The 14,083-nt window shown below is 41.0% G+C and overlaps 1 protein-coding gene across 6 annotated transcripts in view; it reads right to left on the bottom strand.

Moving 5' to 3' along the window:
• Positions 1 to 14,083, bottom strand: part of kcnip4a (potassium voltage-gated channel interacting protein 4a) — a 144,208-nt gene that overhangs the window by 22,437 nt on the left and 107,688 nt on the right. The window contains exon 1 of one of the 6 annotated variants that reach the window (XM_061710336.1): positions 7,939 to 8,313. The exons of the other annotated variants lie outside the window; for them this stretch is intronic. Within the exon in view, the coding sequence (XP_061566320.1) occupies positions 7,939 to 8,050 (112 nt within the window). The 5' untranslated portion in view covers positions 8,051 to 8,313. Of the gene's footprint in view, positions 1 to 7,938; positions 8,314 to 14,083 lie in introns of those variants that run through there. 6 annotated transcript variants of the gene reach the window in all.

The following is a 14,083-nucleotide window of genomic DNA, read 5'->3' as shown; positions in this document are numbered from 1 at the left end:
CGATCCCTTTAGCCAAAAGTGGACATTTCTTAGTATGAAATATATACAAGTCAATAAGAGAAAGTGATTCTAACAGTCTCAACTGTGAAGGAATCAGACGGATGACGAAGGTGGAGGATGTATGTTTGCCATTTGTTCCCATTTGGTGTGTGCGAATACAAATAAACCTTGCGTTTGCAATCAGAGAGAGAAGCTTTGAAAGCCTTCTGGCATCAAGAGAAATGGCTGGAGAAGGCAGGGTTGTTAGTTTCTTTGTTTGTCCAATAACCGCCAACTATGTACAGAAAAATCCATTTTCTTTTTCTTTGTTCACACAGATCAAACTTTTCTCTTATTCTGGATTTTGTTTTTCACCCTTTATACCATGCAGTTTTTCCCCTGACTTATTCTGCTTTGCTGCCAATACTGAAATGTAAGGAAGATGCTAATATGAATCCAAAAATAATGGGAACGGACCTCGTGTTCACAGCCAAATGGACTTTGACAGTAATTACTGCAAGGGGTCTTTCGCTTCTGGTATCAACGGTGGCTCTAATCGGTTTCTGAAAGCAGATGTGAACAGTGACTGTAAAAAAGTCACATCATTAATGCTCAAGATGTGAATAAAAACTGTTTAAAAAAGCCACCTTTCTCCATTCTTAGCCGAGTGTGAAGGACTGCGCTGACCGCCGGTCTGGGGACCAGATGCCAAGATTCTTTATGAGCTAGCCCCGACTCACTCCGGCCATAATGACACGCCATCAGACGGTTCAGATATTTATTAGAATCTGGGGGAAAGAACGGTCTATGACTTTAATTGCAATCATTTGTCACCTGGAAGTGCTTCAACAATGCTCGGTTCCAGAGAAAACCTCGCTGCAGCGATGAAGTGGAAGGCTCTTTGCACTTTCTTCAATCATTTTTAAGATTATAAAATGGGACAAGGAAGGAAGGAAGCAGCTTTATCACACTTTCGCTACACAGCCGAGAGCATTCCTTGCAGAAAAGAGGGATATTTGAAGAGGAGAAAGTGACTCACTTCCAAGTGAGTCATCTTTATTCCAGCTGCAGACAGGAAACTCACAATCACATGGATTTTGTTCTGCGAGGGTAGATAGAGGTTATACTCGACATTAAGCGTCTGAGCCCCCCCAGTACAACCCTTTACAGCCCTCAACACTGAGATTCTTTGTGGAAAAACTCCCAATTAAACAAGACTACAATTAAAAACTAAGCGACCCGGACAGGTCATCATGCACGAGGACTTGTGTGACGGAGAGGCTTTGAAACGGTTGCTACTTTTGTGAAGAAAACACAAAAGTCAGCTAGGTACTAAACAAACCAACACTGGAATACATTTCTTTTTCCTTTTCTATTCTATAATCACGACTTGTTTACAAAGTAGACCATCACCGAGTCCTCTAAGGTGGGGAATTATAATTTCAAATGTGGACGGTGCATGATAATTCAGATATTACAGCACTTTCTATTCAACTACGTCTCTTCGCGTCAGAACATTTTTTCCAGAGCTTGCACGGAAAATAGTAGACTCTGTAAAGCTTTTACGTTCAGCCCATCGAGGGGAGAAAAGAGCACAGAACTTACAATTAGCAGTAAGGTTGCTGCATTATGTATGAGGAACCTATGTCCTCGGTTTAATTATGGAGAATTTTCTGTGTGTATTCATGTGGTGACATGATTATTCATTTTGCTGACTAATTAAAGCCGTGGACATACTGAGCATCTCCATAGTAGAAATAACAAATGTGCAGCTTCAAAGAAGGTTGAGCCTTTATGAAAGACTTTTCAACTCTTTAAAAAGGCAACAGCACACCACTTTTTCTTCTTTATTTTAATAAGACCCTCCCAATCTGCAGTCAAACACTGCTGCATGAGATCTGAATTAATGAGTATCACAAAACTCAACAAGGATATTCATGTTTAATAACATCAGAGGGTTTGACAAGTGTCCGGCGCTTAAAAGATGGTGATACGGCGCTGCCGGTGTACAGGATAGGTCATTTAATTAAGTGCATCTTTGAGAATAGAAGCCGACTTGTGCCCCACAGGGAGACTCTGCTGCTGCATTCATCCACACCAGCTCCTCGGCTCAGACGCATCCGTCACGCCTCGTCTTGCACATTTTAACAAAAACCCATTGCCTGAATGACACTTGTTCCTACCTTCCTGACTTAATTTGACAGACTGAGTCCGCGTCTTTTAATTAGCTCTTGATCCTTTCTTCCCTCTAAAGACACCAGAGGGACTGGCCGTCAGGACACTCAAGCAAAAGGTCAAGTCAATCGAGTCACAACCTCTAAATATAAGCGCCATGGAAAAATATCCAGAGGCTAAGTGAGCCTGTGGTAGTTATTTCACTAGACTGGTAAGGGGATACAAACCCACAGGTTGCTGGGAAACTGCTTGAAAAAGCTATACTTCAATATTTGAATTTGACTTCTTAAATCTGAAATGTTTGCATGAATAAAATGTGTTTCCTCACGTACATTCCCGATTAAATTTACCCAACAGCTTGTAAATCCCATTGATTTACATAATACTGTATATATATATATATATATATATATATATATATATATATATATATATATGTATATATATGTATTAGGGCTGTTCGATTTTGCCCAAAAATAAAATCTCGATTTTTTTCTCTCAAAATCCGATTACGATTATTTTGTGAATTGACAAAAGGCAAAGAAATGATTTCAAATATGCTGTTTTTTTATTGAACATTTGCCCCATTGGGCTTTAAGTGCAAACTTTGCTCTTATTAAACCAAAAATTAATGAATAAAGTGCAAAGCTCTGTAAAATAAGTCGAAAAAAAGTTTTAAAAAATATAATAAAATATAAAGTTTTATCTCTGAAAAAAAAATAAATCAGCAAATCAGCACTTGCAAACATACAGTAAGTTATATTTCCAATTAAATAAAACAAGACATTTTCTAATTAAACTAAACTGGGTCTTTGCATGCTAAATAATAATGCAACCCATGAAGGAGGTAGAGGTGTGGAATGTCAGTCATTACATTTGCTGTTCACATTTGCAAGTTTTTTGCAAGGAACACGAGCCGGTCTACCGCGTCTGGCTTGAGGGATGCCCAGTGGCATGTTCCAACGCCCCCTCCTACACTAAAGAGCCTCTCCGATGGGGCACTTGTCGCAGGTATTGAGAGGTATTTCCATCAATCATTAATATGGTATCAATCGTTAATATGTGTGCAGACAAGGTAAAAAAATAAATTAAAAAAAAAAAAAAAAGTGAAAAATCGATTTTACGAGTTTCACGTTTTAACATCGTTCTAATTACATAATCGCGATTACGATTTAAAATCGATTAATCGAACAGCCCTAATATATAAAAAAAATACAGCAAATGTGCTGACTCAGCTTTAATAATTAACTTGTAACCTACACAAACTTATCGCATAAACCGGCTTCTGTCATGCCCTTAAAACGCTTTGTGTCTACAAACTTTTCCCAGCACAAACCATGAAATATCATGTTTGACAGGACGAGTCTAAATTGTGAATTTTGGTCTCTTTAAAAAAAACACAACTATAGTGATGCGTAGTGTCAGCTTTATATCCAGATGATGTGATTGAAAACGACAAGCACATCAGTTCCACTACATCACAGTAAATGCCACCAAACAGCAGCCGAAAGGCCAATCCTGATTGTATGTGATAAAAATTCAAAAAAGGAAGGAAAAGTAAAGAAAAAAGAAGAAAAACTAAATCTGCTTCACGCTTGAGATGACATGTTTCAACATATTATCAGATAATATCTGTAATATTTCAAGTAATCCTGTCGGCTTATGTCGGCTAGCGAGAGAGAGTTAAAACTTGAAGTGCTTTTCAAATCCTTTTGTCCTTTCAATGATTTTTACAGTTGGCAAAATGGTAATTGTGGTCATTACATTTTATTCTGACTAACATGATGCAGGCTTTAGACAATAACACGTTATAGACATTGTCCCTGCATCCCCTCTGAGTGTAACTCTGTCTCTGTGTTGCATACATCACCACGCTCACCCAACGCCCGTTAAGAACCGCTTATTATGTCATGTACCACGACACTTTCTAACCAGTCAGAAAAGACATTTGGCAGCAAAACAGTCCCAGCTCTCCCTGCTGTCAGTCCACACACTTTCAATCAAGGACACACAAGACGGAGACCTTGTTAAATAACACCAGAGCTACGACTCTCTCTGCACCCAATGGTTTAAAAAACAGGTCAAACTGACAGTGTGTCTCATGCGTGCTGTACTGTGTAATGATGGTGTCTGTACACGTCTACAGCTAAACTAAATGATAGTCCATCATCGTGATTAGCCTGGACCTTACGCAGCTTTGCTCCGCAGTCTGCTTTCAAACACTGTGAATGTCAAAATTGCACATTTATATGAAAAGCATAACAGGGAAAACTTGTTTCCTGTCATGTCATTTAATCCGACTAGAAAATATGAAAGTAAATTAAATATATTAGCATATTTTTTAACTCAAATGTTTTAAACAAGCCGGTCTCCTAAGTACTTATGTCATTTTACTAGCCAATAAACAGGTGCCTGTAGTGGCTTTGACAGAAATAAAACATGAACATCAATTCAGCGCATCTTAATTAAACTAGCCAGATACGTCTCACTGTAAAATAATCTGATGACTGTGCAACAATGAGTGCAAAGACCTTGTTGTTTTACTTCAAAATTAAAGTGGGCCAATGACAAAGGGAAAAAGGCTTTACATAAACAGTTTTTTAAGGTCCTTATAATTCACACTCGACAGTTGGAACCACTGGAGTGTAGATGTGAACTCATCTGCTCGCAATAACGTCACAACTTGATTTACACAACAGGCAGTTTCTTGTTGCTGCCAGCTGACGCTGTACAGTAAAGAGTGGAAAACATACCCACGACATGAGATCAGTCCACACGCTCTCTGACTGGACCGTTGCCAGCTTAAATCTGTAGTCCAGCTGAGAAACCCCCCTGAGCATTTTATCCCGCTGAGACCTTTCAAGTAAGACCCCGGTCCCCTGCCGGCCCAGTGGGGCGGCTCAGGTGGCCCAGGGTGGAGGGATGTGATGGCATTGGGCAGCTTCCAGCTGGGAACATGTTTCACAGTATGAATGCTAAGCAGAGCGTGCACCTTCAGTCAAACCGTGTCCTTGGAGGTTCCATGTAAAAAAAAGATAATTGTAGCTATTTTAGGAGGCAAAAGCTACTAGGAATGATTGTTGGGTTTTATAAAATCGAAGAGCAGCAGCGTGCAGGACTGCCACGCTAGCTTGCAAGGTCAGACGAATCCTGAACTTAATGGCTTCGTACAATGTCATGTGTTGTATTTGTTGAGTGAAATATGAAACATTACAACCCCCCCCCAGCACGTCTAACATCATCTCAGGTGGATTTCTTACTGAAAATGCACGAAGAGCACAGTTTAATTTACTAACCTTAAAAGTTTAAAAACTTGAAATAGAGCTGGTTATTTTGCTAAATGTACCCAAACAATGAGAAATGCTATTATTTAATTTCAGAACTTTCACCAAACATCACTCTATAAGTATTCTAATACTTTCTTTACATCATTCTAGTTATATAAAAAATGTTTTAAAATGTTTTAAAATGTAAAAAAGACACAATATGCATCTAAAAGGGTTATTTAAATATACTCCAACATAGCTGGTACCTCGGATATTTATATGAGGATATCATTTAATATGCATTAAAGATACAAAGAATGTGTGTGATTAATAAGTTAAAAGGAAAAAAGTATTGTTTTGACATTTTTAATTTAATAATGCATGCTGGGAAATCTGTTTTATATCTGCAGAAAAATGAAAAACAAGGGGGGCACGGTGGCGCAGCTGATAGTGCAGCCGTATCACAGCAAGAAGGTCCTGGGTTCGCTGTGGGCGCTGAATGCGTGTTCAGTTCCCCCATGACTTCAGCACCCTGGGTGGGGTTGTAAAGGGTCTTTCTGTGTGGAGTTTGCATGTTCTCCCCGTGTTCCCTTGGGTAGCTATTGTGAGCTACCCTCACAAAAACATGTACACAGTCCTGGGCTATACATGCCCCCTCTGGCCAACCGGGGCGCCAGATGGGGTGGGGAGGATCCGCCCGGAATAACGTGATCCTTCCAGGCGCTACGTCCGGCCAGAGAAACCCCACCCTGTCTGGTGAAAAGAAGCGGCCTGCTCACTCCTCAGGTTAAGGAGGAGACCTGAGCTCAGTGCAGGGCCCTCCCAGGGTTGGTAGAGGATGGCAATGCCCAGGACTGACACTTTGGTAGAGCACCGGGTGATGAAAATGGGGAAAAAAAATCAGGGATAGAAAATATAAAAAAAAAACAAAAGGTATGAATTAACTTTAAAAAAAAAGGTCAAAATGAACTTGCATGGACTCTGCTCTCCTCCCTCTCTCAATATATATCATCGATCCAGAAAGATATGTTATTTACTCGAGACCAGAGCTTTAATAAAACCAAGAGCCCATGAGCAGGAAATCAAAGACAGACTCTCACAGAGGCTGCATTCGCAGATAAGAACTGAATACGTTGGTATCTTCACGAAGCAAGTAGTTGTTTGTTCGGCTGCCATTGCAAACAAGAATAAGACATTTTAACTCTGCACATCCGGTTTACTTTCCCTGGTTTATGAACCTCTTATTGTCATGCTTTAACAGTTTGGCTTCCAACATCTCCCTAAAAATGTTTAAAATGCAAACTTCGAGTCGAACACAGAGGATCATTTTGAGCATTTTTTCCAACTCCTGTCATTATCTCTCTCCTGAATGCCCTCTTTCTTCCCCCGATGACATGATTGCAAACACAACTGCCTGTCAGGTTTCATAATTTCAGATAATAGTCTGTCTGTAATTACACTCCGAGGCAGGTGAGTGGAAAACGGATCGCATCAGCACGCATCGACGGGCAAACAGAACGTGGAATGTAACCTCTGCAGCCTGCATCGTCTGCCCAAAGCAAATAATCAATAAGATGTTGAGAGAATTTGGGCAGACGGAGGGAGGGGAAGGCAACTTGTAATTGTTTACTGAGGCGTGTAAAGAGCTCTGCTCTGCATGTGGTTTACTGCTCCCTCAGATGAAAACTGCCCCCATGTGCTTTTCAAATTACACCACCACCCTCTCCATCACAAAAGCTTTTATGCCTTAAACACTTGTCCAAGCCAACTGATGCTTCTTGTTTATTATCGTCTTGATGAAGACGCATGCAGCTTCAATAGCCTTTGATTGGTTATTGTAACAACAAGATAAAGTATGACTGTGATAAGTTGGCCGGTTTTGAGTTGAAGCTGCTTACAGTGCAGCTAAACTACATTTAATGAGACAAGTGTAGCAGGTCTAATCTAAACAGTTTACCTCAGGATGACACATTTTATCCTCTGAACTTTCCAGGGGACGTGCTTTGCATATTGCAGCGTTTTCATGTTAGTTTTCATACTAAAATACAACAAAAAGTTCTGTTTTCTCTTATTTTATTTAGAGCTGCACTTAAAAGCAGGAAGAACAGTGAGGAAGCATTATGGGGGGGTACAGACAAACAACATGACGGGTTGAAAACGACAGAAGCAGTGTCTTTGGTGAAGTCTTCAATTCAGAAATGCGTCACTCGCCTCACAACTCCCTGAATAACCTCGTCCTTAAACCGGTTTCACAAGCTGATGTAAACATTTCTTCTCAATCTCTGTTTTACTCAGGAGTTACTGAGCTTTTCTCGGTTTGACTTCAAACAGACTTACAGATCTCTACTCTGACTGAAGGCAGTTTTTAAGATAAGCTTTCTGTGTGAAAGGAATGACAGAAGAAATGACTTAAAAACACAATAATCAACAAGCCTGTCTTTTTACCCTACGTTTAGCTGTTTGGCTTCTTTCTGGTGAAGTTTAGTTCTCTCATGTCTCATGTCCGTTGGTGTCTTACCCTCTGAGAAGCTGATGAGCCCCAGAAGGTGCAGCAGTTTGATGGAAGCGAACACCAGCACCACAATGCCCACCGTCTGCAGCCCCTCTGTCTCCCAGATGGCGCTCAGCATCTCTCCACCCTCTACCCACTCCACGCCACCATATCCTGACCCAAACCCCGAGCCCGAGCCGGCCTCTTCACCTTCTAGTGTCCCGCCAGGACCAGGACTGGCACTCCCACCTGGTCCTGCACTCCAGTTCCCCTGCACCCACTCCAGCGCTACGCCGGCCCGCGAGCACCGGCCGGGTGACTTAAATCCAGCCTGGGTGGAGTTACGGCGGGACGAGGCTAAGAACCCGCAGAGGGACTCGGGACTCTGAGAAGCCTCAAGTCTTCTGATGTCTCAGAGTCACTCTGAATGTTTTTTTTTAAATAAATCAAGTGCAATAGAGTCCACGGATGCTGAACCCACGCACCGCTTCCTTCTTCCTTTTCATTCCCGTCCTCAGAAAGGATGAGACATGTGAGAGCTGTGGAAAAAGCCGGCAGAGCAAAGTCTGTTCTTCTCCGACAGTTTTTGCCTCTCTCTCTTGCCCTTTCAGGCGCTCAGACTGCCGCTCTGCAAAGTAAAGGGAGGGAGGATGAGAGGGAGTGGATGTGAGTGAAGAAGTGAGGAGGGCGGGGAGATGAGAGAGGCAGCGGGAGGTGCTGTGTTAGAGGAAGCGCGGCTGCTCTTTAACTCCACATATATGAATTAACTTCAGACACGTTGTGAAATGTGAACGCAGCCCTGAAAGGGAGAGGTTTTGCACCTAGTATAGTGTTATATCCTCAGATAAAGTAAAAGGGACTTTTCCATAGCCACAAAGAGGACTGGAGAGGAAAAAGTCCATTAAAAAACAAAATGTTATCAAATTTAAGAACCCACTGGCCAAACAAAACCATAACAGCCTTTTAAATGATTTACCTTAAACAAATCCATCATAGTCACATGGTAATGTGGCATCAAGTCATAAAAAGTGATAAAGGACTAAAATACAAGCTCGTAGCTGAGCATCCACACCTTAAGCCAAGAGAAAAACACTATAATAGGTGTACGTAGTGTTTGTACACAGCAGTGTTAGAGGAAAGCAAGGTGAAGAATCCCATTGGTTGCTTGTTTTCATAAAAGGTTTTAAGTCCACAGAGATTTAATGGAAAAAGGGAGACAGGGAATCAGTGTGGAGGAGAGGGCGAGTGCAAGTAACATGTAGTTAGTGTCTGTAGCAAATGAGTGAAGACAACACCACCTACTGGTTCTAGCCGTGAAAGTCATTTTGTTTTCGACGAGTAAACAAGAATAATTTAGTTTTGAAAAGAAAAAAAAGTCGTTTTTACAGCTGCAAACACAATATAGCTGAACTCCATTTGATTACTTTGACTGCTGCACGTTCCCCGCTCTGATTCCATCTGCAGGAGATGCAGCCATACATCACTAATGTAAATGCACAAAGCCACCTTAATTGCAATCATCGTGGCAGGATATTATTTTGGCACTGTGAAAGGAACCATAACTCAGCACTTACCGAATTGCTCGCTGATAAATGGTCCAGAGATGGAAAAACTAACACACTTTTATTCAGTCACCTTCTGCTTATTATCAAACCACAACAAGTGATGAAATGCTGCTTTTTCTTTGAAATCGTATCAAATGATTTTGTATTATAACATCTGGAGAAAAAAAATAAGCAAAAAAAACAAAAGAAATTACAAAAATGTTATTCATAATCTGAACACACCCTACCTGCTTTCAGACTCTAAAATACCAGCAAATAGCAGCTGGTCTTAAACAGAGCATCATCCTAGACATGCTGCTATTTTATCAACCTTTAGAAATATTACGTAGGGCTCAGAAGTCTATAAAACATGTCATTTACAATAGTTTATGAATAACAGTCCATGCCTTTGTGTGTTTGTTTATTCAAGTGTGTGTTATCAATGAAATGTAAGGAGTAGAAAGGCTAAATGAAAAGAAAAGACAAAAGTCTCAGTTCAACCTGTTTCCCAGATTTCATGCGTGTTTTATTCAGGTTTTAAGCAAAGCAAAAAAAAATAAATAAAAAAATCCATCCATACATCTACTGTATTAAAGGAACATTACAGGATGAAAACAACCCTCGGTACGTGATCTGCTTGGTACGTGACCTTTAGCGCCTATAAATGCTAATACTTTATCTTACGTTGCCAAATCGACTTGTGCAATATTTTTACGTGATGCCAGCAACTGGACTTTTTGTACAAATAAAAAGTTAAAAAGAGCTCAGTTTTTCTGTAGGAACATTATCCCCACTTCACACGACCGTACTAACATTAACAAATACTCGATTTTAACTCAAGACTGCTTCCATTTAACTCAAGTTTACACTCCTCACCATGTAGTGTTCCGTTAACGCTCTGCTTACGCTAGCAGCGTAAGCAGAGAGGACCAGACCTCAGTCTGCCCAGCCATCTCTTCTGGCCCAGGCCAGTTGAGACAGATAATCTCTCTCTAGCGTTTACTGGTTCTGAAACACCTCTATTCCAGACAGCAGCTCCCTCCCAACACAGAGAGCATTTCACCCTTCTCCAACTGGGCACCATGGCCTCATATGTAGGAGTGCTGATTGTCATCACTGCCACTTCCCACTTGGCTGCCAACTGCTCCAGTGACAGCATGGATGTTGCTGCACAATGACAGCATCCTCTGCAGAGGAGGAATGGATTCCCGAGCCCACAGAATCAGACCCGCTGCTCCTTGGCCGCACAGAGTCTGTTAAAGTTATGAACAGAATCTGTGACTTAAGGTAGCTAGTAGTACAGACCAAACTGTTGCTCAGTGTGTAGAGGAACTGATAGGTCTGTAGCAAAGGGACCACACTCCCAGAGCATTCTTCACAGAATACCCCACAGTACACAGTCAAATGTCTCTCAGTCCAAAAAAGATTCCTGAATGAGCAGCTGGTTCCCTTGTTTTAATTAATTTATCCAATATATTGCCCTGTGGATACTTTAAGAACATGACTATGGTTAAAAAAATAAAAAAGTAGCCCACTTCTGAGTGATGAAACAAGTCCTCCGAAGAATTTCTATGGAGACAAGACTAGTGATCACCATACAAACTGCTTCAGAGCAATAGAAAGTCACTAAGTTTTATTGTTTACATATTCAAACGACTCCTCCTGTACAAATGTAACTGTGTAAAACACTGTAAAGAATATTGTGTAACACGATGTTCTCATGTCAACGTAACTTCTCCATTTATGTCAACAGGCATTTGTCTTCCTTAACTGGGTAAACTCCTTTGCGTAGTATCTTCCTCATAAGCTTTTTTCCAGAAAAATATGCTAATAGTGAACCATTCAAAAGAGAAATATTCTTTTCTGCAATGTTTGATCCAAATCAGCACATCGTGACGGGACTGAAGAGCTTCACAAAGAGCCTCCATAACCTCTGGACGGCAGCTCTCAAAAAAGATCCAAGCATGAAATGTCAAGCTGCACTCGGGTGTGAATCCCTTATCTTTGTAACGAGCAGGAGTGGTCCGCACAACAAACCTGCGACCTTTCTGTCCGTCTGCCTCTGCAGACCAACACTGATCTGGGCACAGATAACAGATTTTCTCTCATTCATTGTGTCCACGTGTCCTGCCAGTTTCTACAGTCAGCGTTCATAAGGGTAATATCTTATCACATCTTCTGGACCGAGGACATTGCCAGCAGTGCACGTCAACGGGTCACTCTTACAAACACAGTATATTCAATAGAAACCCTTTAGAGAAGCACTGAAACTGAAGCTACTACTTGCATGCAGGAAAGCTTAAATGGTTTCTTCTGCGCACTATAATTAATAGTGATCCTTTCATCATCCCCACGAAAGCCTTTAAGCTATTAACTGAACAGCGGAGCAGTACGTTGCGATAAAAACCATAGTGGATATTACAGGAACATAAGTCACTTAGGTTAGTTTTTCTTTTTTTTTTTTCAAAAATGTAATAACCTCTGGGGCTTTATTAGCTTTTTTCCCGCTCGTCTCCGTTGCAGCATGTGCATACCAAGCAGCCCCCTAAGAACAAAATTGCCATTAAGAATTTGTCAAGCGTCGTCCTTCTTGCAGCGCAGACAACATTAAGAAACCAGCACAAAGAGGAGAGGCGTGGATGCCACCATCATCCATCAATGCGACGCAGCTCGCTGGATGGGAGATGAAGATGAAAATGTGCCGTTTACACATCAGCTTAAAGTACAAGCGGCTGGTATAATTGGATGACACCTGTAGGGGCGGGGAGTTTCTCTGGCATGCAAAGCAGCGCTCGAGTTTGGCTCAGGTTCTCCAGGCTATAATGACATGAAGCTGTCATATCGACCGTCTGAGAAGGGGACGATAGTTATGGACGATGAACAACCATCATTGGAGCAGCATGTGCAGGCAACGGGGGAGCTCGGTGGAGCGACTCGTTTTAGTGAGTTATTCATGTACAGACGGCTTGATGGGAATTTGAATAAATATACTTGAACATAATATGCAAGCTGATATCCAAGATTCTAACACAAATGTGTAGTTTAAAGTTAATATCAGGAGTCTGCTTTTCTGAGTCCCTCGTAGTCCTTCCTATGTGTTGACACCCACATCCTTGTTCTCTTCTCCATCGTGTGACAATTCAGGCTTGTAACTCGCCTTAATGTCCAGTTGTCTTAAGCCATGCTTTAAGTTTTTCCAATTTCTATCTGGATTTGTTTCTTAAGCTCTCCATTTTCCCTGTATTCATTTCTTTGGACTTGTTTGTAGGAACTGTACATGTTTTGGTTGGGTGTGCATACTTTTATTGGCTTTCACCTGCTCACTGTGTGAGCATTTGCCAGCTAACCTGCGTGAGCTTGAGTTACTTAGGTTAACTGCTTCTTCATCAAAAATGGCTCTCGTGTGTTGTCTTTGGGTCCTTTTTTTTTAACTGAAACTGTAATATATGGCTCAGTTTTTAAAGTTGGATGAAAAACATTGTCAACATCTTTTATTTTTCTGCAAAAGTCGGCCCTGCCTGACCAAATACGTCCATTCATGAATTTGCCAGTATGACTTGGGAGTTATAATAATAATAAAATAAAGGCATACAATAGTTATTTTACTTCAAGCGTCAATGAATATGTCAATTAACAATCAGAAACCGTTAACTTTTGTGTTAATTTTTTTTTTTTTAGAAAAAGAAATTTAGGCTGTAGGCTGAAATTGGAGAAAAAGAGAAGAAGAAGAAAAACAAACGGCAAAGAAAAATGTCATGGTACCAGATAACATAGATGAATAAATGAGGAATGACCACCTCTCACTTCTCTTGGTTTGGCTCATACCAAGGTTTGGTTGATGACTAACGAGCTACAGCTACTTGATTAATTCATGCTGCTCTCGACTGCTCAGGGAACAAAGGAAGTTACTGTTAAAATCATAAAATGTGCTGTAAGTTCAATTAAAAAGCTCCCAAGTCTCAAAAAGGCAACAATGCAGCCTTTTTGCTGCCTCAGGTCCAACAGCTTTGTGTCATCCCAGGTAATTAGTCTGGCCATGTTTTTCCTGGTACGCCCGTCAGTGTGGATAACACGCCTGGGCCGACGGCAGATTAGGGTTTTCTTTGTACATCTGATTTATGGCATCCTATTACGAGGAGAAAAGTGCCAGTCATGCTTGACCTTTAAGTGCAAACGTCAATGGAAAACACGCATTAGCAGGGACAGTAAAAAGAGAGAAGACAGGGATGACATAAGACAGCCGACGGAGCGCTGGATGGCTGGAGCCGCTGTCCAGAGATGAAATATGACGAGCTCGGTTCACCAGCAAATAAAAAATGGAGACGAAAAAAACAAAGAATATCAAGACAGATGATGATTTTTTTTGAGAAATGACATGGCAGATATGAAATGATATATTTAAACAACTCTATAAATGAATGGTTAATACTTAGATTTAACAAAACCTTTAAAAGTCAGACTATACACATGATTTAATCTTGCAGCAGATGCTTTACTTTTGCATAGATGTGAGTGCATACTTGACCAGCCCTCTTCAACAGTCTGATCTAACCTTTTTTTAACTGATGAAAACCTGATTTGGTCAGAGAGAATTTCCCCATATTAGCGACAGACAAAGCTGACACCCT

The sequence above is a fragment of the Cololabis saira genome, chromosome 20 (assembly GCF_033807715.1).
Source record: "Cololabis saira isolate AMF1-May2022 chromosome 20, fColSai1.1, whole genome shotgun sequence".
NCBI lineage: Eukaryota > Metazoa > Chordata > Actinopteri > Beloniformes > Belonidae > Cololabis > Cololabis saira.
This window is presented reverse-complemented; position numbering and strand designations above follow the sequence as displayed.